The 23,058-nt window shown below is 42.1% G+C and overlaps 1 protein-coding gene across 5 annotated transcripts in view; it reads right to left on the bottom strand.

The window, feature by feature from the left end:
• The window catches only part of FARP2 (FERM, ARH/RhoGEF and pleckstrin domain protein 2), a 102,745-nt gene that overhangs the window by 32,426 nt on the left and 47,261 nt on the right, over positions 1-23,058 (bottom strand). For all 5 annotated transcript variants that reach the window (XM_070422601.1, XM_070422603.1, XM_070422604.1 and 2 more), the window contains 11 exons: positions 17,807-17,911; positions 17,589-17,631; positions 16,431-16,509; positions 13,904-14,001; positions 11,517-11,631; positions 10,823-10,970; positions 4,773-4,868; positions 2,408-2,571; positions 1,653-1,721; positions 1,128-1,185; positions 134-386 (listed from right to left, as the gene is read on the bottom strand). In XM_070422601.1, coding sequence (XP_070278702.1) covers positions 134-386; positions 1,128-1,185; positions 1,653-1,721; positions 2,408-2,571; positions 4,773-4,868; positions 10,823-10,970; positions 11,517-11,631; positions 13,904-14,001; positions 16,431-16,509; positions 17,589-17,631; positions 17,807-17,911 — 1,228 coding nt within the window. The remainder of the gene's footprint in view (positions 1-133; positions 387-1,127; positions 1,186-1,652; positions 1,722-2,407; positions 2,572-4,772; positions 4,869-10,822; positions 10,971-11,516; positions 11,632-13,903; positions 14,002-16,430; positions 16,510-17,588; positions 17,632-17,806; positions 17,912-23,058) is intronic.

The following is a 23,058-nucleotide window of genomic DNA, read 5'->3' as shown; positions in this document are numbered from 1 at the left end:
TTGCTGTGGTCACTTTTACCAGCAGCTCTGCACTCCCTGCTGCACCCCCCTGCACCCAGGGCTAAGGCACTGTGACTCTGCCCCCCAGGACTGCTGGGGCTGCAACTCCTCACAACACGACAAACCCCAACACCTTGACAAGGCTGGAGCGCAGAGGGCCCTGGGGGCTGGGCCGGTCTCATGTCGGGTCCTTCCATGGCTTCGCAGCTCCTCTCTGCAGCCGGCCTCTTGGTGTGGGGAGCCTGGGGCTCCGTCAGGGAGATGATGCTGTCCTTGATATTGGGCCGGCCAGGAGGGGCAACTGGGGAGGTAGGGACTGAATAGAAGGAGGCATGTGTTGATGATGGGGATGCAGAAGTCCTCATGCCCTCAGTGAAGGAGATGCTCTGGGGATCAAAATTAAGAAAAGAAAAATAGGAACATAATTTTATAAATCACCATTAAAAAGTTGCAAAATCAACTGGGCCCAAATTAGTAAGTCCACACATTTCTATCACAACTTCCACAAAGGACAGTGGGGTCAGACTTTCCCTTTTACCAAAGACTTGTCATGCACACAGGTGTCCAAAAGGACCAGGATCATCTGTGTACAATCCTTTATCCTGCCATTTTTCCTCTATGGAAGTAAATGTTCACAACACAGAAAACTCCCATCCCTGAAAATAAAGACTGCCAAGAGTGACTGAAAAAATTGGCCTTGGAATCCTATCACTTGGAGATGACAGACAGATGATATGGTGAGGTCTGCTCCCCAGCCTTTTGTCTCCCTGTGTCTAACTGTCTTTTTTAATCAAATGAGAGTCATGTGACATGGGCTTCTTTTCGATCTGCTAGTTTTATTTAGTGACATGTTTTGAATGTGTCCCTGGTCACACTATTTTTCTAAAACAAGACTTTTAATGGCTCCTGAGTGCATCAAAGGGACACAAGTAACACTGTGACACCTGTCTCCAAGAATGAAGCCTTCTCTTCACTTAGGACTCCTTTCTGCAGACAGAGCCCCAGGACTGGAATTGCTGTGTAAATGATACAACTAGTTTTAAGACTCTTGTTACAAGATTGCCAGATTATTTCCCAAAAGAGTGCAGGGGATTGACATGGTGTCGGTTTTAACCAGAAGGACTCACCTGCTTTGGCAATTCTGTCGTTAGAGCGCGGCCCGACGTCCGCGTCCTGCTGTGTCTTCTGCAAACAGAGAACAAGCTGTGAGCCGCCCTCTCTGGATTCCTGTTTGACCGTGCTTTGCCCACAAGAAAGAGCTCACACAGAAATGTGGCTAAGACTCTGATTATATGCCAAAAGGCATCTAGCTAGAAATGGGCAGAACAGAAAACAAGAACAGGAAATAAAAAATAGATGTCTCGGAGAGGTAAAACTGTCCTCCCACACTGAAGGAACAAGGTGAATGTTCAGATTCAAAGTTTATTATACTATGTAAAAACATATGTAAGCTAAGCTATGCAGACTAGAAACTAAAAGTAATATCTGTATCTGTATATAATAACTGTACATAGATATTACAAATAAACAACTCAAGTTTCAAAATACATGTTTATGTATTTGAAATGACTTTTATTCAAATAAAGGTTAAAATACTTAAAATATTAATTTTAAAAGCATACACTTTACATCCTCAAGACCACAGAGCTTACCTTTCATAGGAAGTTCTCGTCATCACACCATCTTTGACATAATCTACTAGTTGTTTCTGAGTTCTTCCACTGTGAACAAAGGTTCAAACATTAAAGAAAAGAATCAATGATAATTTGCAGCATTAATTTTTCACAAAGGCAAGACTTGCCCATCCTTCCTCATAAATCTATATACACATTTTAAAGTTGTGCTGTGTAATAAGCATCAGCAATTTTCTAAACAAAGTTTTTATTACATCTACTTTTTCCACTATTTTATTTCATACTAGAGGCCTGGTGCACGATATTCGTGCACTGGGGAGGGGGAGAGGGAAGTCCCTTAGGCTGGCCTGCGCCCTGTCGCAGTCTGGGACCCCTTGGGGGATGTCTGCCTGCCATGGAGGTGAGAGAGCTGTGAGCCCAGTGGCAGCAGGAGCCTCTCCTGCCTCCGAGGCAGCACTAAGGAGCAGCGAGCCTGGCTTCTGGCTGAGCAGCGCTCCCCCTGTGGGAGTGCACTGACCACCATGGGGCAGCTCCTGCGTTGAGCGTCTGCCCCCTGGTAGTCAGTGCATATCATAGTGACTGGTCATTCCTCTGTTGAGTCGATTTGCATATTAGCCTTTTATTACATAGGAGGATGCTTTCTCCAGTATGACAGTAGCTGCCTTCTGTATGTAATTCTCTGAAACATCTTACAACATTTTCCTGAACCAGGGATATTTCTGTTCTCAGCTCTACAAAGCAGCTTAGTCCCGCCTGGCCGTGCGCCGTCCCACCTGTATCTGAAGGAGGAGCCCCTGCTGAAGAGGACAGCCTTAGCCTTTGGCTTCGGTTGATCAAAGAGTCTAAAGAAGGTGTGATACTCCACACAGATCTTCCAGAAGTTCTTACATTCATCTCTGCTACCCAACAAGAACTCCAGTGTGTCCTGGTAAGGTCCCTAGAAACAAATACAAAGGTTCAAGTAACTAATTCAACTATAAAAATTAGAAAAATGTTTTCCTGAAAATTGTAAAGATTCCTGGTTCCCTTTACATTTAAGAGAAGAAAAACACAATACACACACACACACACACTCTCATTGTTTAACTATCAGAACATGTAGCCACCCATAGTCACCCCCCTGTGAACATCCTGGAGTGTGTCCTTGTCAGATCTCCCAGAGGGAAGAGGGCACCTCCTGTGACGGTAGACATGCCTGTCTGTTATTACTAAACCATTTTCAGTGGGGCCCTGGGGGATGATGTCCAGGCTCACAAACATCACCATGAAGAAACTACTGCATTACCTACCTCTCAGGGTTATTCCTGGAAATGTTATACTGAGCTCACAGAGAATGCAGTTTTAACCTTTTGATATATATTATTAAACTACATTCCAGAAAAACTCTAATACTTTGATTCCTAGTTACTCTTAGGCAAGCATGTCAAACTTGTGGCCCTAGGGCTGCATGCAGCCCGCGATATTTTCGCAGCCCAGCCAATATAATGGTATGTAAGAAGAGTTTTAATAAAAATTTCGTAACTTAATCTTTACAATATCCTGTTATACATAATTATTAATAACAAACTACAACATTTACTAATGACTGATTACTATAATTGTGTTGCATTCATTTCCCTTACATGCAGGCGCACCATTTCTCTCCACTAATACTAGCAGTGAATATTTTAGCAGCCAATTGCCACATCATTAGTCTTGTACTGACTTGCTTGGTGTGTGCAACAGGAAATATTTCGCTCTCGGAGAACAAGAAAAATAGTTTATTTGCATTACGCTTATTAGTTTGTGCAGTTATTCAGTGCCTGGTAAGTTAATGTTCAAGAAAAAATATTAATTTTTATTAAAATGTTCTATTATTTTATGTTAATGATTACTCATTTATTTCAGTCCTTTGTATTCAGCTGTCTCTACTGAAATAAACTTACATTTCTATGAAAATTGAAGCTTTTGTTTTTTTTTGCAGCCTACATAAACTTAAACCTTGTTTATTTGGCCCGTGTTAGCCTTTGAGATTGACATGCTTGCTCTTAGGAATCTAAGTGCTTGGGGACGAAAAAGGCAACTTTACCAAGTGCAGCAACAGACATGGTTCTGAACTTTGAATATTATGCTATTCTAATTAATAGTTGCTGTGCTATCTTGAGCCATAATTCTCTTCTTTCTCTGTCTTTTCAGAGTAACTGTTGGAAACATTTTTTTAACTTACAGAGAAAACAAGCAGTCTTTTGCTTGTGTTTTGTCTCTTTTTGGCATTCCTTGTGTTTCCTTTCAACTAAGGAAGAGAGATCTGAATAATAAACAATTAGGAACCCTCTCACAGATAGCCTGTGGCTTGACCTTGACAAAAGCCCTTGATAATGAAGTGCCTGTGAATTCTCAGGGCAGCCCCTCTTCTGGATCAGCCTAGGTCTGAATCCCCACCACCAAAGCTGTGTAAACCCTCCCGGCTTTCTAAGCTTCCACCCAGCAAGTGGCTCAGCTAATCTTTCATCCCTAACTTCCTTTGTACATTGTAAATGTAACAATTTAAACTTATTTGAATAGTTTGAAGTACTGGATTTTTGCCAACTATCAGATTGATATACACTTTTCCCATTTTTACTCCTTTCTGTAAATTCATAGGCAATTATTACTTTACTGATTAATAATCTCAATAGAAAGGAATATTTATTTTCTGAAAAATCAAGCTCCTTCATTTAGAGCTATTAAAAGGGTCGATTTCTGAGCCACAGATAACATGAGAACGTGGGGAATGCCCCTCAGTTAACTCTGGACATTACTCGGATTTGCTGTAGGGCTCCCATCATAGCTCACATTTTGTATCTCAACTCCTGTTACTTTGAGCACAAAAGGCTGTAACATCCAGTATTCTCAGCAGCCCCGGGGCTTGTCATACAGGCACATTCTCAGGGCCACCCAGCCCTGCAGAACCTACGCCCCCTCCGCCCCCCCATGTCGCACTTTCACCAGAGAACTACTGGGCAGACCATGGGGAGCCCCGCCAGACCCCAACCCGAACCCTGTCCTTAAATTCCGTGTGCATTATGCTGAAATGACTTACAAAACAACTAATTACTTGTTATTCTAGCAGAATACATTCTCTTACAATTTACCAACTGCTCAAAATATAATACTTACATGGACCTCTGGGTGGAGTTTGATAAGGAATCTTTTCCTCTTGAAGCTGAGTTTCCGGACCCGGGACCAGTTGAAGGTGTTGATTTTGGTGGTGGACTGAAACCCAAGAGCAGACACTTAGTAATATGGACACAGACTCAGGAGCTAGAGAATGTGTAAATGACATCCTTGCCAGGTGCACAGCAACGCACGTGGTCTTTTACAATCACATTGGGAATGACTGAATTAAAATGTCAATACTACTGACTAATTTATGTTTTAGAAAAACAACTTGATTTCTTAGGTAAGGCTTTACATAACAAGTTCTTTTTTATTACTGTTAATATTAAGCATTTAAAAATATATATTTTTATTGATTTCAGAGAGGAAGGGAGAGGGAGAGAGATAGAAATCTGAATGATGAGAGAGAGTCATTGATTGGCTACCTCCTGCACACCCCCTTTTGGGGATCGAGCCCGCAACCCGGGCATGTGTCCTGACGGGGAATTGAACTGTGACCTCCTGGTTCATAGGTCAATGCTCAACCACTGAGCCACACTGGCTGGGCAATATTAAGCATTTTCGAAGCTCACCCCTACAAGAAGGCTTGATAGTCGGGAAAGGGGAAGGGGCAACAGCGGAGGTTGGGCAGGGCTGCTTTTTCACACCCACGTTTCTCAGAAGGAAAGGGAGGCCAGAGTGGGTCCTGGGTACTAAACTGAAACTAATGACATGAGCTCTTGACACTCAGCTCACCTAGTGCATGGACCTGGGTTTCTAACTACTCTCTACTAAGAAGAGCAGGGTTCTATGGTCTTCCAGGGTGAAGCAGGCAAAGTAGAAAACAAACCTAGAATAGTTTGTTGTGTAAGAAAGTGAACAAGAGCTCAAAAAATGATGGGGACATGTCACAAGGACACAGGAACCAGCTCGAAGGGCCAAATGAAGGGACAATTTAAAAATCAAAATAATGATAAAAACAGATAGTCAAATATCAGATTATAACCCAGGTTATTACAGTTTGAACTTAATGCAATTATAATATAAATCCATAAATCCACAGTAACATAAAGAAACTAAATAAATGTGGAGGAAACCCTTCTCGGAGCACAAAAAAGGGAATTTACAGAGTTGTCATTCAGCAACCATCATAGTAATCCAACTAGGAGGTAGTGAATGAGGTCTCAAAGTATCTTTCCACAAAATATTTATTAATTACAAAGGATGAATAGTAACTTTCAGTAGAGAAGCCTGGGGACACCATCTGACCAAGTGATCAATGTTGATACCACCATCAATGGGAGAGGTGGGCTATATCACAGACTGTACCAGGTATATCCTTATGTCGGTGATTTCCTGCCCAAGAAGATGAGCCTTGGGCTAATCACTACCAAGTACTGGACAAGCTCATATTATGGTCATTCTAAAGCCTATAATGACCAGCCTATAATCTTCCAAAACCTCAAGGTCAAGAGGAAGTTCGTGACTGAAGAAACTAGACGCAGTGGTTCTCAACCTTCTGGCCCTTTAAATACAGTTCCTCATGTTGTGACCCAACCATAAAATTATTTTCGTTGCTACTTCATAACTGTAATGTTGCTACTTTTATGAATCATAATGTAAATATCTGATATGCAGGATGGTCTTAGGCGACCCCTATGAAAGGGTTGTTCAATCGCCAAAGGGGTCGCGACCCACAGGTTGAGAACCGCTGGACTAGAGAGACATAATGACTGAACAGTGTTGGATCTTAGATGGGATCTTTTGCAATGAACAAGATTGGAGCAATTGGTGAAATCTGGATGGGTGAGGGTCAGGTTGGATGAAGGAGGTCTTGTATTGCATTTGTAACTTTTCTGTAAGCTTGAAATTATTTCAACATAAAAAAATCTAAATGTATTAATACTTTTCTGGCATTTTCTATTCTTGATCATCATGACCATTTACTCTTTACTGCAAACTTGAGGTGGGGGACAGCAAGATAAAGAATGTTTTCCCTTCAGAGAGACTAAAAAAAATCCCTGCCATAAAAGGGAGGCGGCCCTGATACGTGGTACAATGTGGACCGACTGTGAGAACAAGGGGAGAGGCCAGGCAAGGCCAAACACTGAATGATCCCATTTCTGTGAACTGTCCAGAAGGAAATGCAGACAGAAAGCAGATTAGAGGTGGTCAGGGCTCTGAGGGGCTGCTGCCAATGACTGCGTGTGGGGTGATTAAATGTTCTGGAATTAGGTAGTGGGGATGGTTGCACAATAATGTGCAACTGTTTACACCAAAAGAACTGAATGTACACTTAAAGTGGTGAATTTTATGGCATGTGAATTATATCACAATGAAAAAGATTCCTGATTTATGAGATGTTCTCAAAGCCAAGACATACACGTCTGAGTCCAAATGAGACCAGAAGCTTCCTAGCCCCCCAACTATGGCCCAAACGCTAAATTACTCTAATTTCTACTCAAGATAAAATATTGGAGGATTTTCAAAGATATTCTAAAAAAAAAAAGAAAAAAAAAAGAAAAAAACCCATCATAGCCAACAAAACAACCCAAACACAAAACAGCAACAACAGAGAAGAATTGTTTCCAGCTGCTTGCTTGCCTTTCCGGTTCCCTCTTGCTCAAATTAAAAAGCTGCAGAGGCATTTTCAGTCTGAAAGTTCCTGCCTCAGGTTCTGAGTGTTTTCCCTGGTAACGCCACAACTTCCTCTGCCTCTAGGATTCCTGGGTGCTGGACCTGGATTCCTGCTGGAATCTCCTTCACCTCTCCCATCTGTCATCCTTTAGCTTTTATTCTGCTTTGTGGAGATGCCTTCAACTTTGTTTTTCCAACTGTCTGGCTCTGCTAATGCTGTCACTTCTGCTCTCACATGTGGAAATCTGCAGGCCACCTGTCCTCCCTGTGCCTGCATCCCACTCCTGTTTCAGAGATATAAGGTTTTCTCTGACTCCTGTGAGGCTTTCTGGAAAATGTAATACAGTAAGTACATTAACAAGGTTCAAATCCCAAAGCTACTGAAAGTGAGTCCATGTGTGATAAAGAAGTGATCTGGGTCCTCACGAGCTGACACAATGTGGAGCCTTCTGTTTTGCTGATATGACAGGTGATATGCAATCATGTCCTGTGAGGACGGTGCAGGGTTGTTTTTTTTCTTTCTTCCATCACTGGCACTGCTTCTGTTTCTTCTGAGTTTCTTTGTCCCAACAATTTGGTTCTGGTTCTTCAAGAGAGAGGTCATGTGGGTTATCGACTATGTGCCTCCTGCATAGCCCCTACTAGGGATGGAGTCCACAACTCGGGCATGTGTCCTGATTAGAATCAACTGGTGACCTCTTGGTGCATGGGATGATGATCAACCCACTGAGCACACTAGCTGGGCAATACCGCATGTGTGTGTGTGTATACATATAATTATTTAAAAATTTTTTTTTATTTATTTCTGAGAGGAAGGGAGAGGGAGAGAGAAATAAAAACAGCAATGATGAGAGCAAATACTTGATCAGCTGCCTCCTGTACACTCCACACTGGGGATCGAGCCCACAACCCAGGTATGTGACCTGATCGGGAATCGAACAGTGACCTCCTGGTTCATAGGTTGACACTCAACCACTGAGCCATGCTGGCCAGGCAATACCGCATGTTTATGTGATACTGCTGTTCCACTGATTGTGTCTGGAATATAATTAATAGTATTTCCACATATGGTTTTGTTATAAGTTCTGTATTGCCAGTTAGGGATATAAATATACATTTTTCCTATATAAAATAAATAAGTAAAAATTAAGAGGGACTACAAGCCTGGCAACTAAATGCTCTGTCTGGTCTTAGACCAGATCCTGTCCCGGAGGAAATGAAGTTCTGAGCACACCCCTGGCCAGTTGACGAGCCTGGGAAATAAATGGTGTATTAAGATGTGTTTGAGCCCTAACCGGTTTGGCTCAGTGGATAGAGTGTCGGCCTTCGGACTGAAAGGTCCCAGGTTCGATTCCAGGCAAGGGCATGTACCTTGGTTGCGGGCACATATCCAGTAGGGAGTGTGCAGGAGGCAGCTGATCGATGTTTCTCTCTCATCGATGTTTCTAACTCTCTATCCCTCTCCCTTCCTCTCTGTAAAAAATTAAAAAAAAAAAAAAGAAAAAGATGTGTTTGAGGCCTCTGTGGTAACTGCATTGTGATTATGTAAGGGAAAATTCTAGTAGGAAATACAAACTACAGTTCTTAGGGGAAAAGGTCCATGATAAATATCAAATGCTTCAGGAATAATTGTCTGTGTGCAGGTGTGCACGGGAGTGTGTGCACATTTGTAAGGAGGGAGGAACATGCCTGTAATGGCTGGATCTGGGTAAAGGATACATGGGATCCGAGCTACTCTAATTCTTACAGGTTTTCTGACAGTTTGAAAGTCTTTATAAGAGGAGGCTCTAAAATGTGGGCGCAGGCCACATTTGTGGAGGATCCCAGGGTCAACACCTGTGGGGCTCCTGCAAGGCTGGTCGGACTTTCTGGAGAGCAGAGTGTCCTTCCTCCAAGACAGCAGCCCGGCCACACTCCAGAGGGGCTGAGATGGGAGGCCTGCAGCCTGATGCACTTACATCACAGGCTCCCCCACCTATGTGACTCCGCATCTCTACCTCTGAGCTGCACCTGGAGAGAAACGGGCTGCTCTGCCTCGGATCTGAAGCTGTAAGTCTCCTCGCAGACGGTGAATGGATGAAACCAAGTTTCCGTTTCCAGCCCCAGGCTTCCCCTGGCTGTCAAGGGGTGCCCTTGTCCACTACTGGACACAGTGGTCTGTTCACAGCTTTCCCTTTGCAGGCCATCGGATTCCAGTCTTTTCCACCCATCTAATCATTTCCCAACTTCCAAAATTTTGCTGATATACCTCATCTTCTGGATTCCCTTGTTCTCACTTATTTAAACTTAAAAAGAAAAAAAATTCCTTTACTCTCATTCTGTGGGGTTTGAGAGAACAGAAGTAAATTCAATCTAGAAGTCTCTGCTTCCTGCTTTTACAACTTCCTCTGGTTATAAATGGTGAAAAGTGACAACAGCTGGATTTGAATGGACATGCGATTAGAATCTGTGTGGTGTAGGAACCACCAGAGTGAGCAGATGTGGGACCTGGAACCGCCTACTCAAAGGGGCGTGGCAGCTAAAGTCTCTAACTTGAATTTTATTGTTCTTGTCACATCTAGTGCATGATATAACACAATTAACATTCTAAATTCAAAATTAATTTTTTTTCTTCGGAAAAACACTGAAATTTAATGGCTAGCTAAAGAAAAAGAAAGCAAGCCTGAGCAGGGAGCCTGAACAAACCAGCCACTGCAGGTGATCACAGGCTGAAAGGCCTACAGAGGAAAGAGCTGCCAGTCAGGTCCCAGAAACGAGTGCCATCTGCCACCATGTGCCCTTGGAGTCACTGTACTCAACCAGAGGTGCACAGCTGTGCAAGGCCCAGTGACCAGAGAGCTGATAGGGGGTCAGAGCCGATGGTGGGCAGGACTGGGGACCCACCCAGTGTCGGACACTCGAAGGCCTGTGTATACAGTTGTCAGACCCATGACACCACAGGCCGTAGGGCACATATACTTAACTACAAATAAAATTCAGTAGTCATTTATGTAACTATCCAAACACAGATGACACAAAAATGCCATTAGGCCCTACTGTTATCCCATGTGGCACCTTCTGGTATTTTCTAGTGTGTTCTACCTCATTAACCTAAATGATGACTGCATCCACTCAGAGACCCACACCCGGAGGACCGAATGGAGGCATGGAGACTGCTCCAGTGAAGGGCCAGTCTCAGTGCAAGGTTCTAAGGGGCAAACTTTCCTTCAACATTAGAAGGAACAGTGAGAACAGTGATTGGATGCCCTGAGGGGCAATGGGCTCTGTGACAGTGAGGACAAAGACCAGAAGACAATTTCTCTACTGGGTGAGAGGCCAGATCAGATGACATGCAAAGCTCTCCTCCAAGTCCAAGACCTTACTCATCAGAGCGAAGATTTACCAATGTATGTAAACCCTCCTCCCCATCACATTGAGAAGTTCCCACCCCCTACCTGGAACACGAGGACCCCCATGTGGGACACAGCCAGGTTAATCTTGGCTCCCTCCCTGTCGGAAGCCTTGTGAAACCTGATGCCATACATTTCCAACTTCCGGGCGACCTCGAGCACCTGGAAATCTGACTCGGCTGGCGTCTGGCCCCTGTGATAAAAGACAGCAGGATCACAGCACTAAAAACAACCAGGTTCTGAGAGAGCCTAGCACTTCACAGAAGTGATCAGGTCAGCAGAGTAAAACAAATCAGCACAGGAGGCTTTGTGTCACAGTCATCTTCATCTCACCCTCAGTGACTGCCCTGGCTCTGCCTTCTCCTGCCCATCCCCACATCACTCCTCAGTCCCTACTGCCCCAGTATGTTCCCTCCAGGCGTCCTTCACTACAGTCTAGAATACTTGCCAGGGGCCAGTGTGGAGAACCCAGCACCTCAGCACTGGGCCGAGCTCACTGCAGGGCCGGCTCTACCTGCAATGGATAAGAAAGCCCACGCCAGCCACCCAGTGCTCCTGTCCTCACTCCTTCCTTCCTGGCCCTGATGTCTCTTCCAGCCTTTTCTAAAGCAGTAGGCTGTGTCCCCAGAGAGCCGTGGTCAGCTGTGGCTTTAGTCAGAGCTTTAATGCAGGCTCCCTGATGCACTAGTCACGACCCACGAAGTGACAGCAGTCCAGTGGCCAATTCTCACTGACTTACATGTGCTTCCGATGGAATTCTAGGATCTTCTCTAGACAACACTCCTGATTGGGCAGGTACTTGTTGACTTTGAGGTGCTCCCGATCCAGGGTTTCATCATAATCTCCTATTTCCGCTGAGATGGGATAATAACAGTAAGTAATTTTAATTTTTAAATAAAGAAAATATAAACTCACCCAGCCAGTGTGGCTCAGAGGTTGAGCATTGACCCATGAACCAGGAGGAGGTCCTGGTTCAATTCCAGGTCAGGGCATATGCCTGGATTGTGGGTTCGAGCCCCATGCTGTGGCAGCTGATCGATGATTGACTCTCATCATTCATGTTTCTATTTCTCTCTCCCTCTCCCTTCCTGTCTGAAATCAATAAAAAAACATTAAAAAAAAGAGAAAAATATAAACTCATATTATTTTACTACAGACTTAGGATAATTTTTTTCTAGTTTTAGTTTATGCATTTGGGTGTACAATATCTTCTCTGGCCCATACTAAAAGTAGAAAATATTATCCTAAATATGTAGTATGTGGGGAGCAGAGGCAGGCTGGAGGGGGTAAATGGGAAAAAAAGGGATTATCTGTAATACTTTCAACAGTGAAGATAAATTTTTAAAAAAGAGTAATATAAATGAACAAGAGCTTGTATTTGTATTCTAAATATTTTATGCTATGAAAGCAAATATAAAGACAGGTGAAGAGAATTTCTTCTGTGTTTTGAAGAACTAAGACACAGGTGAGTGACTCCAGGGAGGCAAATGCTGGGCTTGCAAACTTGATGTGTTTGTTAAGATTTTATCCCAAAGTTGTTTCAAGACTACTGTGACCAGGATAAGGTATTTTACTTGTTTCAAGATAATGTATTTTAAATCATTTTTTCCCTCAGGGCCTCTCAAATTCTTTAGGAACAATGTTTCTTTCTAATTTCATGTATTTCCAGGCTACAAATGTTTTAAAAATAGTAAAGCCCAATAATTTTAAGCAATATACCTCTTGTTTTGTCTTGAGACCATTTCAAATCCACAGTAAAGTTTCATGCACAGAATCACACTTTAGGAACAGATTTTCTATAAACCAGACGTTCTTGCTCACAACCACAACCACAGCACAGCACCCACATCAGGATGTGACCACGACCTGCTGTGACACTGAGCCTCAGCCCCTATTCATATTTTACCAGCTTCCCAACTGTGTCTTTTACAGCCAAAAGCCCAGTTCAGAATCATGCACTGAATGTGGCTGTCAAATCGCTTTAGTGACCGTCCATCTCGGCAGCACACTTCTAAGGTGAAAACTATAGTTGGACAAGTTATTACGATATCTCTAAGCTGTACACAGAGCCTTCCAGCATGTGGCCAAATGAGTTTGCACTGAAAAGCCATCTGTCTGCCTGAGAAGACTTCAGGCCAAATAAAAAACAACTAAGTCACTTTGAAAACGTATGTTAGTGAGAACCAACAAGTACTATCCTGCAGGAGAAAAACCATAGATAAAATTCGCTATTTGGACCTGGCTGGGTGGCTCAGTTGGTTGGAATATTGTCCCATACACAGAAAGGCTGCGGGTTCGATTCCCGGTAAGGGCATGACCCCCGGTCCGGATGCATACATGAGGCACCGATGTTTCTGTCTCACAGCGATGTTTCTCTCTCTCCCTTCTTCTCACTCTAAAAATCAATAAAAACATATCCTCAGGTGAGGATTAAAAAAAAAATGCTATTTGAAGGTGTGCCAGGGAAAGAACCAAGTAAATTATAAACGAACCCACATATATATTACTAAAGTTTCTGAAACTTTCTACAGCATGCTTCTTGCTTTCAGAAGCACTAGTTTACACCACAAAGATGTGCCTCCACCTCTAGTCCAGAAGCAACGTGGGTATTTCCTTCCTTCTGTCCCACCAGCTGGGGGCTTGGAAAAGCTCTGGCAAAGACCATACTTGCTTGCCAGAATCTCTTCTTTCATTTCTCCTAGTTTGTTTTTGAAGTAACTACAGTTCTTCACATACTGCTGAACCTTCTCTTGTGAGAGATATTGAGGAAATATTTTCTTTTTCCTTCAGGGTTTAATGTCTAACCCATCACCAGGGGAGCTGTGACATTCACCCCAAGGAGACCTCTTTCTGGGGGTGCCACGTCAGGGTTACTGTCTGGCTTTTAGACTGAAGAGGTTTTTGGTAAAATTTGTGAAGGCACAAATGAGGGACAATCTGAAAGAATGTGTGTGGGACTGACTTTGGCCTTGAGCCTTTGTTTCTTAGCTGGGGGCTGTTTGCCTTAAGGAATTCCACTTTGTAGAAGTTAGTCTTCAGTTTATTACAAAATGTGAAAACTGAAAGGCCCGTTCTCGTTCAGGAGCCCTACGACACCTGCTGTCTGCCACACTGGCAGATACTAACACTGCAGAAGGTGGGACGTGAGGAGGGCCGCTGTGGTGTCTGTGCAGGTCAGACGCTCTTCCAACAGGTCTCTCTTAAGTTGCAAGGCAAACAAGTATCTACAAGGGAATTCAAAACATCAGAGAGATCAGCTCCAAGGGTTCTAGAACACACTCCCCATGTCTCCATCACAGGAGAACATAGCCACTGATGCCATCAAAGCAAAGTTACGAGTAATCCTTCATACCCCACAGCACTGAACACCTTCAAATTTCTCTTACTTCTGTTACACACCAACTGTACCAATGATTTTGTGTGAAAAAGGAGAATATCCAATTAAGATACAGCTTAAAACGTGGCTATGAAACTTGTAAGCAGATTGATATTTCTTGGCTAGAATTTGAAGAACAGGGACTCCTAATACCACTGGTGAGAATGTAACCAGAAAAAGTGATTTGGAAATATTTATTTATTCCATCAACTAGCGGCCCAGTGCACATCATTTGTGCACTGCGGAGGGGTGCGGGGGGCCGTCCCTCAGCCTGGCCTGCGCCCTCTAGCAGTCCGGGAGCCCTCGAGGGATGTCTAACTGACGGCTTAGACAGTTAGACATCCTTAGCGCTGCAGCAGAGGTGGGAGAGGCTCCTGCCACCACCACTGTGCTCGCCAGAGGGAGTGCACGACCACCAGGGGGCAGCTCCTGCATTGAGCGTCTGCCCCCTGGTGGTCAGTGCATGTCATAGCAACTGGTCATTCCGCCTTTCGGTTGATTTGCATATTACCCTTTTATTATATAGGATAACTACCGAGCACAGATTGTATTCCAGATTTCCTGGATCTGGGAATATGATGGTGAACAAGACGAACACTCTCTCCTCCCATCGGAATTCACATTTTAGTGTGATATCTTAAAATGTACTGCATTCACTTAAAATTTACATGTGCGTACCCCCTGGGGAGACCAGGGATGGGGGGAGGGGGAGGAGGGTATAGGGGGGATAAATGGTGATGGAAGGAGTTTTGACTGGGGGGTGATGAACACATAATACAGTGTATAGATGATCAGTTGTGGAATCATATACCTCAAACCTGTATGATTTCATTAACTTGTGTCACCCCAATATATTCAATAAAAAGGAAAAAAATGTGCATACCCCTTAACCCGGCAATTCCAACAGAAATATTTCCAGAGTTCACAAAGATATGTAGAGAAGGATGTTTATTTGTAACATTGTAAGAGAGAAAAATTGGAAATAACCTAAATATGAATTAATATATAAGAATGGTTAAATAAATTAGATAGCAGCCATATATATACTAATAGGGAAAGATGTCCATGCAGGTTATGGATGTGCAGGTAACAATATCTCCCCCAGAGTTTCATATGCACAGACTGCCACTGCCCTAGGTGGGCTGTGCACTGCTGGGAATTCACCTGGAACATGTGGGGTCAGAGCTCCTGGGCAGAATGTGGTGCAAGGAGTGAGGGGCTACTTTTACTTTATAGAGCTTCATTTCAACGTTTTTCTTCTCTTATCCCAAGTGAGTACTGTTTTTTTATGAATAAACCAAGGACCTTCTGCATAAACATGGCTTGGGCCCAGGATGCTGAATTAGGTAACACTTTATGTTATTCATCATTTTCAAGGTCTAAATATATTTAGAAGTTATTACCTTAAAAGGGATTTTTTTTGGTGTCTGGTATTTAATATGCCATTGAGATACATTCTGTACCATAAAAACTCTTTGTCATCCCTGGGGTCATTTCCTCACCTATATAGCGAGAGGTAAACAAATGGGATCTCGGACATTGCCTCACACTGACAGTCTACTTTTCTGATGGTAAATTACCTGTGAAAACTGCAGAGAGAGGTTCCTAAGACATCTAGGACAAGTCCATGTTTTGTCCGAGGGTTAAACAGTTGTCCTATTCAGCTCACACCTGACCTCGGCTGTGAATAGTTTTAGGTTGTTGCTTTATTCTCATTACAAAATTGGTACATAAAGCATAAGGGAAAAATCTTCCATAATCCTATTGCCCAGATGAAACAACTTTTAATATTTTCTTTCAATTATTTCTGCAAAGAATCGAGCATGAATTCAAGAGCTGTAGAAAAGAAGTCTCCAGAAGTGTCTGCCCTACCTATTCATGAGGTCTCGCATACTAGGTACTTCTAATTAAGTGTATTCTGTGGTTAAAGAAGTACTAGTAAATACGTGGGCAAAATTTCTAAGAACTTTATGCACATGTATAAATTTATGCCCATTTAGAGAATACCTGTTCAACCATATCCTAATACCCTATTTTTTATTCTCAAATTTGTATCATAAACCTTTCTTCCAATTCCCTTTCACATTTGTGTTTGTGCAAGGGTTAACTGTCAGAATGCTTCTTTTCACTACTACATTCAGATTACAGTTTTTATATGTATTCATTTATTCTTTGAATAAATATGCCCTGAACATCTGATGAGCCAGGTGCTGTGGGAAACACAAGTGAATTCAAGGCCCTGCTGATAGTTGCCTCAGTTCAGAACAGGCTCTTTACCGTGTGTATTCCTCCTGCAACTGACCCGGATCGGGTGGAAAAAATTTTACTGCTAGGCGAAGCATTGCGTTCTTTGGCCCTATAAAAAGAAAAAATTTAAATGTCACATATAAGGCCATCTCTCTGTACTGTAGTTGTTATCTTTCCATGTATTATGATATAGTTAAGCTAGTATTTTCAAATGGACTATTAAAGCAAATCTTTCCAAATGAGATATTAAGAAATGTCCTATGCATGAAATTATGAGTCCTAAGTACCAGTAAAGAAAAATTTTAAAACTCTTGTGTTAAGTGGAGATTACTCAAGGAAACTTGAAGAAATGCAGGAAATTGCACATTAAAATTTTTAAATATATTTTTATGTTAAAAAGTTAAGGTATTTACATAATTAAGTAGTAATAATAAAAAATTATTTTTGAATTACTTATATACTTTACTGAAAGAAAAATGTTGTCATCACTCACTATACTGAATTGGAACAACCTGATTATTGTTTAAAAAAACATAATATATTAGCTCATCTAAGTATCTCAGCTTTATTGAAATGTTATATCATAAACATGTAATTTTCACCAAAGAAAAGAGGAACTGTTTGTTAAAATGTTATGGCAACCAAAATGGCCTTAGCTTATCAGTGAATAACGAAGTTACTCCTCATGTCCTTTCTTCCTCAGTTTAGTACTAAGGAAGTTCCAGGTGAATTCATCCTATACAAATACATAAGAACTAAGAAGCATTACTACATGCCTTACATTTAAAAAAATTAAGAGACTAACAAAAATAATCATGTTTACAATTACAATTATATTTATAGTTACAGAATGGTATTAATTATTTTATTAAAATGCCAATTAAAGAAAGAACCTCAGTGTCATTTCATAACTTAAAGAGAAACTGCATACCTATTTTTGCATATTGCTTCCAAATGCGAGGCAAGTAACCTAGAACCAGAGTGAAAGCACTGACCCTCCCCCCCCGCATCCCACTTATTAAACAGCACTGTGACCTCCAGGTCCTTTTGCTGCGGGAGCACTCCTCATAGCTGTCCAGAATGGTGACAGGGAACAACTCATCATGCCTCAGATTTGAACAGTCAAGAACAAAAACAAAGCACTTTGAGTGAAGAGAATTTTAAGGAGTTAAAAAAAAAAGGACTTACTTCGTACTTGCCTACTGATGGGTTTCATAGGTTCAAGCCAAATCTAAAGAGGATTTAAGAAGAGAGCAAATCGATGAAAATAACTTCTCTATTTAGTAAGTATGCTACAAACAAGAAAATAACTATAGTCATACTCAAAGGCTCTCGGTGACCCATGGATGTGGGGAGGGTCCTATAACATACCCAGAGGTATTTCCAAATGAATGAGAAGCACCTACCCAGTAGGATGGGACATTTTGAAACTCCAACCCGAAGTAGTCACATTCTATCAGATTCAAACGCCTCCACACTTGTGTCAATAAAACCTGGCCGTCACATTTAGGCTGTGGTGAGACAGGTGAGAAAAAGCATGTAGACGATTATATGACTTTAACAACAAAGACTTTAAACACTGTGTAGCATAAGGCTACTTCCTGCACACGAACTTTATTACAGTTAATTTCTTATTTCACATTTCTTCTAGGAGGGCTTCAGAACAGTCACAAAGTAGCCCTAGCCGGTTTGGTTCTGTGGATAAAGTGTTGGCCTGAAGGATCTTGGGTTCGATTGCGATCCAGGGCACATGCCTGGGTTGCAAGTTGGATCCCTGGTCCTGGGGTCCTGGTCGGGGCGCATGTAGCAGGCAACCAATTGATGTGTCTCTCTCACATGGATGTTTCTCTCTCTGTGTCTGTCTTTCCCTCTCTAAAAAATCAATGGAAAAAAATAACCTTAGGTGGAGATTAACAAAAAAATAAAAAGTAAAATAAACTAAGAACTGTCACAAAGCAAATAAAATGAGTCTTGGGCTCTTTGTGCTCAGAAACTGACACCATTTAAGTAAAGCTAAAAAATTCCTTCAATTTCACATTCTCAGTGTCTTTAGTCATATTTCTTTGTAAACTTAGGGCTACAGAAACCATTTTTAATCTCGGTAAACATTTTATCAAATTTTGATATTTACTAAAAAGGCGGATCTCAGAGTCCATGTTTGCATAAAACCCCAGTGAATAAGTTACTTGGCGGCACTTCACGCTTATGAGAAGAGAATGGGCCATTCTCAAATGAGGTGGGGCAATCAGCTCTAAATTCCAGTGGACTAAAGACTAGAACAAAACCAAGGGGGATATTTCTATAATCTTGGGGTAAATAAAGTCTTCCTAAGATCAGCACAAAGGAAAGAATGACAAATTTGATTTGCTCAGTGAATAGAAAGACACTGAGCAAAGTTACATTCTAGAACCAAACTGAAAAAACCAACCATTATCTCATACTGCTTTTATGAATCGAGTGAGAAAATACAAAGGGCACTCCAGCCCTCTAATAACTAATGAAGTAAAACAGCAGGAACACAGCCATGTCCGCGCACACTGCTGGGACCACAGTTCACATGACCTTCTGGGCTCGTTTGAAAACACCTGAAAATTTAAAGTGTGCAAAATACCTTTACCTCAGCAATTCTACTTTTAAAATTACTCCTACAGATAGATATTTTTTTGTTTTGTTTTGTTAATCTTCACCCAAGGATAGTTTTCCCATTGATTGTTAGAGAGTGAAAGGTATGGGGAGAGACAGAGAGAAAAATCGATGTGAGAGACATTGATTGGTTGCCTCCTGCACGGGCCCCGACCAGGGCTGGGGATTGAGCCTGCAACCGAGGTACTTGCCCTTGACCGGAATCGAACCCGTGGCTCTTCAGTCCATGGGCCAATGCTCTAACCACTGAGCAACCAGCCAGGGCTCTCCTACAGATATTCTCACACAAATATACAGAGCTAAATATCAGGACAAACTCAGTAATGAACTGGTAAACTAAACAATGGTGCAATCATAACTGAAAATCGTGCAACCCTTAAAAAGAACACAGAACCCTGCATATACCATCACGGAATAAAGCCAGGGCTACAGTTTAGTCAAGAAAAAATGTTTCCATGTCTATCCAGTGTAGAAAATATGATTCCATTTCCCAGAACCCACACACCCTGTTTACATACAATAGAAACAAGTCCGGAAGGCTGGACCTGGCATCTTTACAGGTAGCCACAGTGAAAGGACTGAATGGAGATGGGGAGTGGTCAGGGCTTTTACTTTTACCTTATTTATGAACTTCTGTAATGTCTGCATTTTTTTTCAATAGACATGTCATTTCCACGATTAAAAAATACTATATGCAAGGGTGTGTGTATTGTTCCAAAGGACATTCTGTTTCTTTAGGCTTAACCACCAAGTTTTCTAAATGTGTACCCAAGAAGTGCTTACTCTCCTAAAATGAGAATTCTTATCTGAAGGAATAAAACCTGCATCTGTTGTAACAAAGAAGCACAGAGAGACACAGCACAGTGAGCATCTCAGCAGAATGAGAAGTGAGCTGCAAGGTGATCTCATATGGAAAATACAACATAAAGACCAAAGAGCAAATCATTTGGGCTCAGGATTCTCTAGCACAGCGGTTCTCAACCTGTGGGTTGCGACCCCTGTGGGGGTCGAATGACCCATTCACAGGGGTAGCTTAAGACCATTGGAAAACACATATATAATTACATATTGTTTTTGTGATTAATCACTATGCTTTAATTATGTTCAATTTGTAACAATGAATATACATCCTGCATATCAGATATTTACATTACGATTCATAACGGTAGCAAAATTATAGTTATGAAGTAGCAACAAAAATAATTTTATAGCCAAAACCGGTTTGGCTCAGTGGATAGAGCGTCGGGCCTGCGGACTGAAGGGTCCCAGGTTCGATTCTGGTCAAGGGCATGTACCTGGGTTGAGGGCGCATCCCCAGTGGGGGGTGTGCAGGAGGCGGCTGGTCGATGTTTCTCTCTCATCGATGTTTCTAACTCTCTATCTCTCTCCCTCCCACTCTGTAAAAAATCAATAAAATGTATTTAAAAAAATAATAATAATTTTATAATTGGGGGTCACCACAACATGAGGAACTGTATTAAAGGGTCGAGGCATTAGGAAGGTTGAGAACCATTGCTCTAGCGTCACCTCTTACAAGTGTCAGGAAGGAGCCCCTGTGACATGCTGGGGGATGGGAAGAGGCGAGCCCACGCCCCACATAGGCGCCGTGTCACTGGGATAACCACACAGTCCCTCCTCTCTATTCTCCCTGCTGACTGAGCTGACCAAGTCACTTTAGCACTGGAGTTGGAAACACAGGGCGGGGTGGGAAGAAGGCTGCACAAGGAACACCCAAGTCCCTCAGTTTGAGTGCACAGCCCCACACTATGAGGTGTCACCCACCAGGGGTGACCTGAACACCCAGGCTATTCCTGCACAGAAAAATTCCCTCACTTTCTTTCTGTTGGCCTCCAACATGTCCTCTGAGAACCTGGCAAGTCACTCACCTTTCAAGTCCCTGTAATTTCATTCAGTTCCACCTAATACCACATCACCTGGTACTGACTCCAGTACCGCACTTCTGGCATTGCTATTTATACCTCTGTGGGTACATTTCTCCCACTAGACGGTAAATTTGAAGGACAGAGACTATGTCTCATCCACCTTGAATCTCCAGGCCCAACACATGAAAGATGTGCCATCAACGACCTAATACCCTAACCAGCTGCCACTGCTCCACTATCCTCAGCCCATCCCTCTCCTTAAGCTGCCTGACCACCCTTGTCTGCTGGTGGGGTTAACAGCCCTACCCAAGCCCTCCACTCCTGGTGAGGATAGCTGGGCTTGCTCCAGGAAACCTGCCGACTGGGCTAAGGGGCGCCAACGCACATTACGTGTGCAGACCCACATAGGCACATTCATGATGCATTCTTACCATGCAATGTCCAATACCCAGGATAGAGCTCATAAGTCTGGGCACAAAAATACATTTAGTGACACATGCATTTGTATTTATACACATACACACATGTATAATATACACATGTACGGGCACATATAGATACACATGTATAACACACATACACATATGTATAACACACAACACATATATACAAACACTTGCATGCATATGTATAAAACACACAAACACATGCACATATGTATAACACACACATACAGATGTATAATACATACATGTGAACACACACGAATATATATCCCCAATACACACATACTCACAACATGGATGGATACACATATGGACATATGTATGTTATGTAGGTGGGTTTAACCTCCTGAATTGGAGTAATTTTATTAAACTAAAAAAGTTTTTGCAAGTCAATTAGCCTATGTTCAGGTAAGAAAAGGAATTTTGAATTCTCTGTGTCACCTGAAATATATATTCAACATCTACAAAACCATCAAAATCTGGTGTTTTTATAAACTATATAGAAACAGACAGTTCCAATGTTATTTAAATTGACCCAAGCACTGTAGTGGGGAATCCTTTCTGAATCTTTTTTTCTGAAAAAGAACCCCCAATCTCCAAACAAATCCACACACACACCCTGCCTATAGAAAGATCTCCATTTATGGGTATCAATAAAAATATTCCCACTAAGCTATCAACAAACATAATCCAGCAACAACTAAAAGAATAATAAGCCATAACCAAGTGCAATTATTCAAAAGATAGAGGATAATCGCCGAAACCGGTTTGGCTCAGTGGATGGAGCGTCAGCTTGTGGACTGAGAGGTCCCGGGTTCGATTCCGGTCAAGGGCATGTACCTGGGTTGAGGGCACATCCCCAGTGGGGGATGTGCAAGAGGCAGCTGATCGATGTTTCTCTCTCATCGATGTTTCTAACTCTCTCTATCTCTCTCCCTTCCTCTCTGTGAAAAATCAATAAAATATATTAAAAAAAAAAAAAAGATAGAGGATAATTTAACATATGGTGTTAGAAGATTTATTACTACATCATATTACTAGACCTGTAGGAAAAAAACCAATCCTATGATGAGCCCCAGTATCTGAGATGCTGAGAAGGCATCTGATAAAATTCCATCTCCACTCTTGGTATAAATTCTTAATAAAATTGGAAAGAGATATGACTGTTTACCATCTAACAAGACGGGTCACTCCCAAAGCACACTCCACCGCTACTGAATTAACTGACATCAACACGGAGAAGAAATGAGGGGTAAAAATCAGAAAAGGGGAAGCAAAACCATCATTTGCAGATACAATAATTAACTTTGAAAATCCAAGAACATCAACTAGAAAACTGTTATGGAAAAGAAGGAATTCCATTAGGTGGAGAGAAAAACTTATACAGATACCAACAGCCTTCACATATACAATTAACCACCATTTTCAGGACAGAAAGGAAGAAATAACCACATTGTAACAACAAAAAAAAGTTGAATAAACTTAACACTAAAAGAAAGCTTTATGGAGATAATTTACAAATCACTATTCTGAGAGAGAAAAGGGGGACAGTGAAGAGGCATGAAGAGGTGGCGGGCACGCCATGTTCCCAGGTAGAAACTTCCCCAAAGAGACGTCAGGTCTTCTTGAATAATCTGCTGTCCTAATATCTACAGGATTCTGAGGTACCTGATAGGTTGATTCTAC

This window comes from Myotis yumanensis, unplaced genomic scaffold, assembly GCF_028538775.1.
Source record: "Myotis yumanensis isolate MYYU_CA2020_CCGP unplaced genomic scaffold, mMyoYum1.0.hap1 SCAF_8, whole genome shotgun sequence".
NCBI lineage: Eukaryota > Metazoa > Chordata > Mammalia > Chiroptera > Vespertilionidae > Myotis > Myotis yumanensis.
This window is presented reverse-complemented; position numbering and strand designations above follow the sequence as displayed.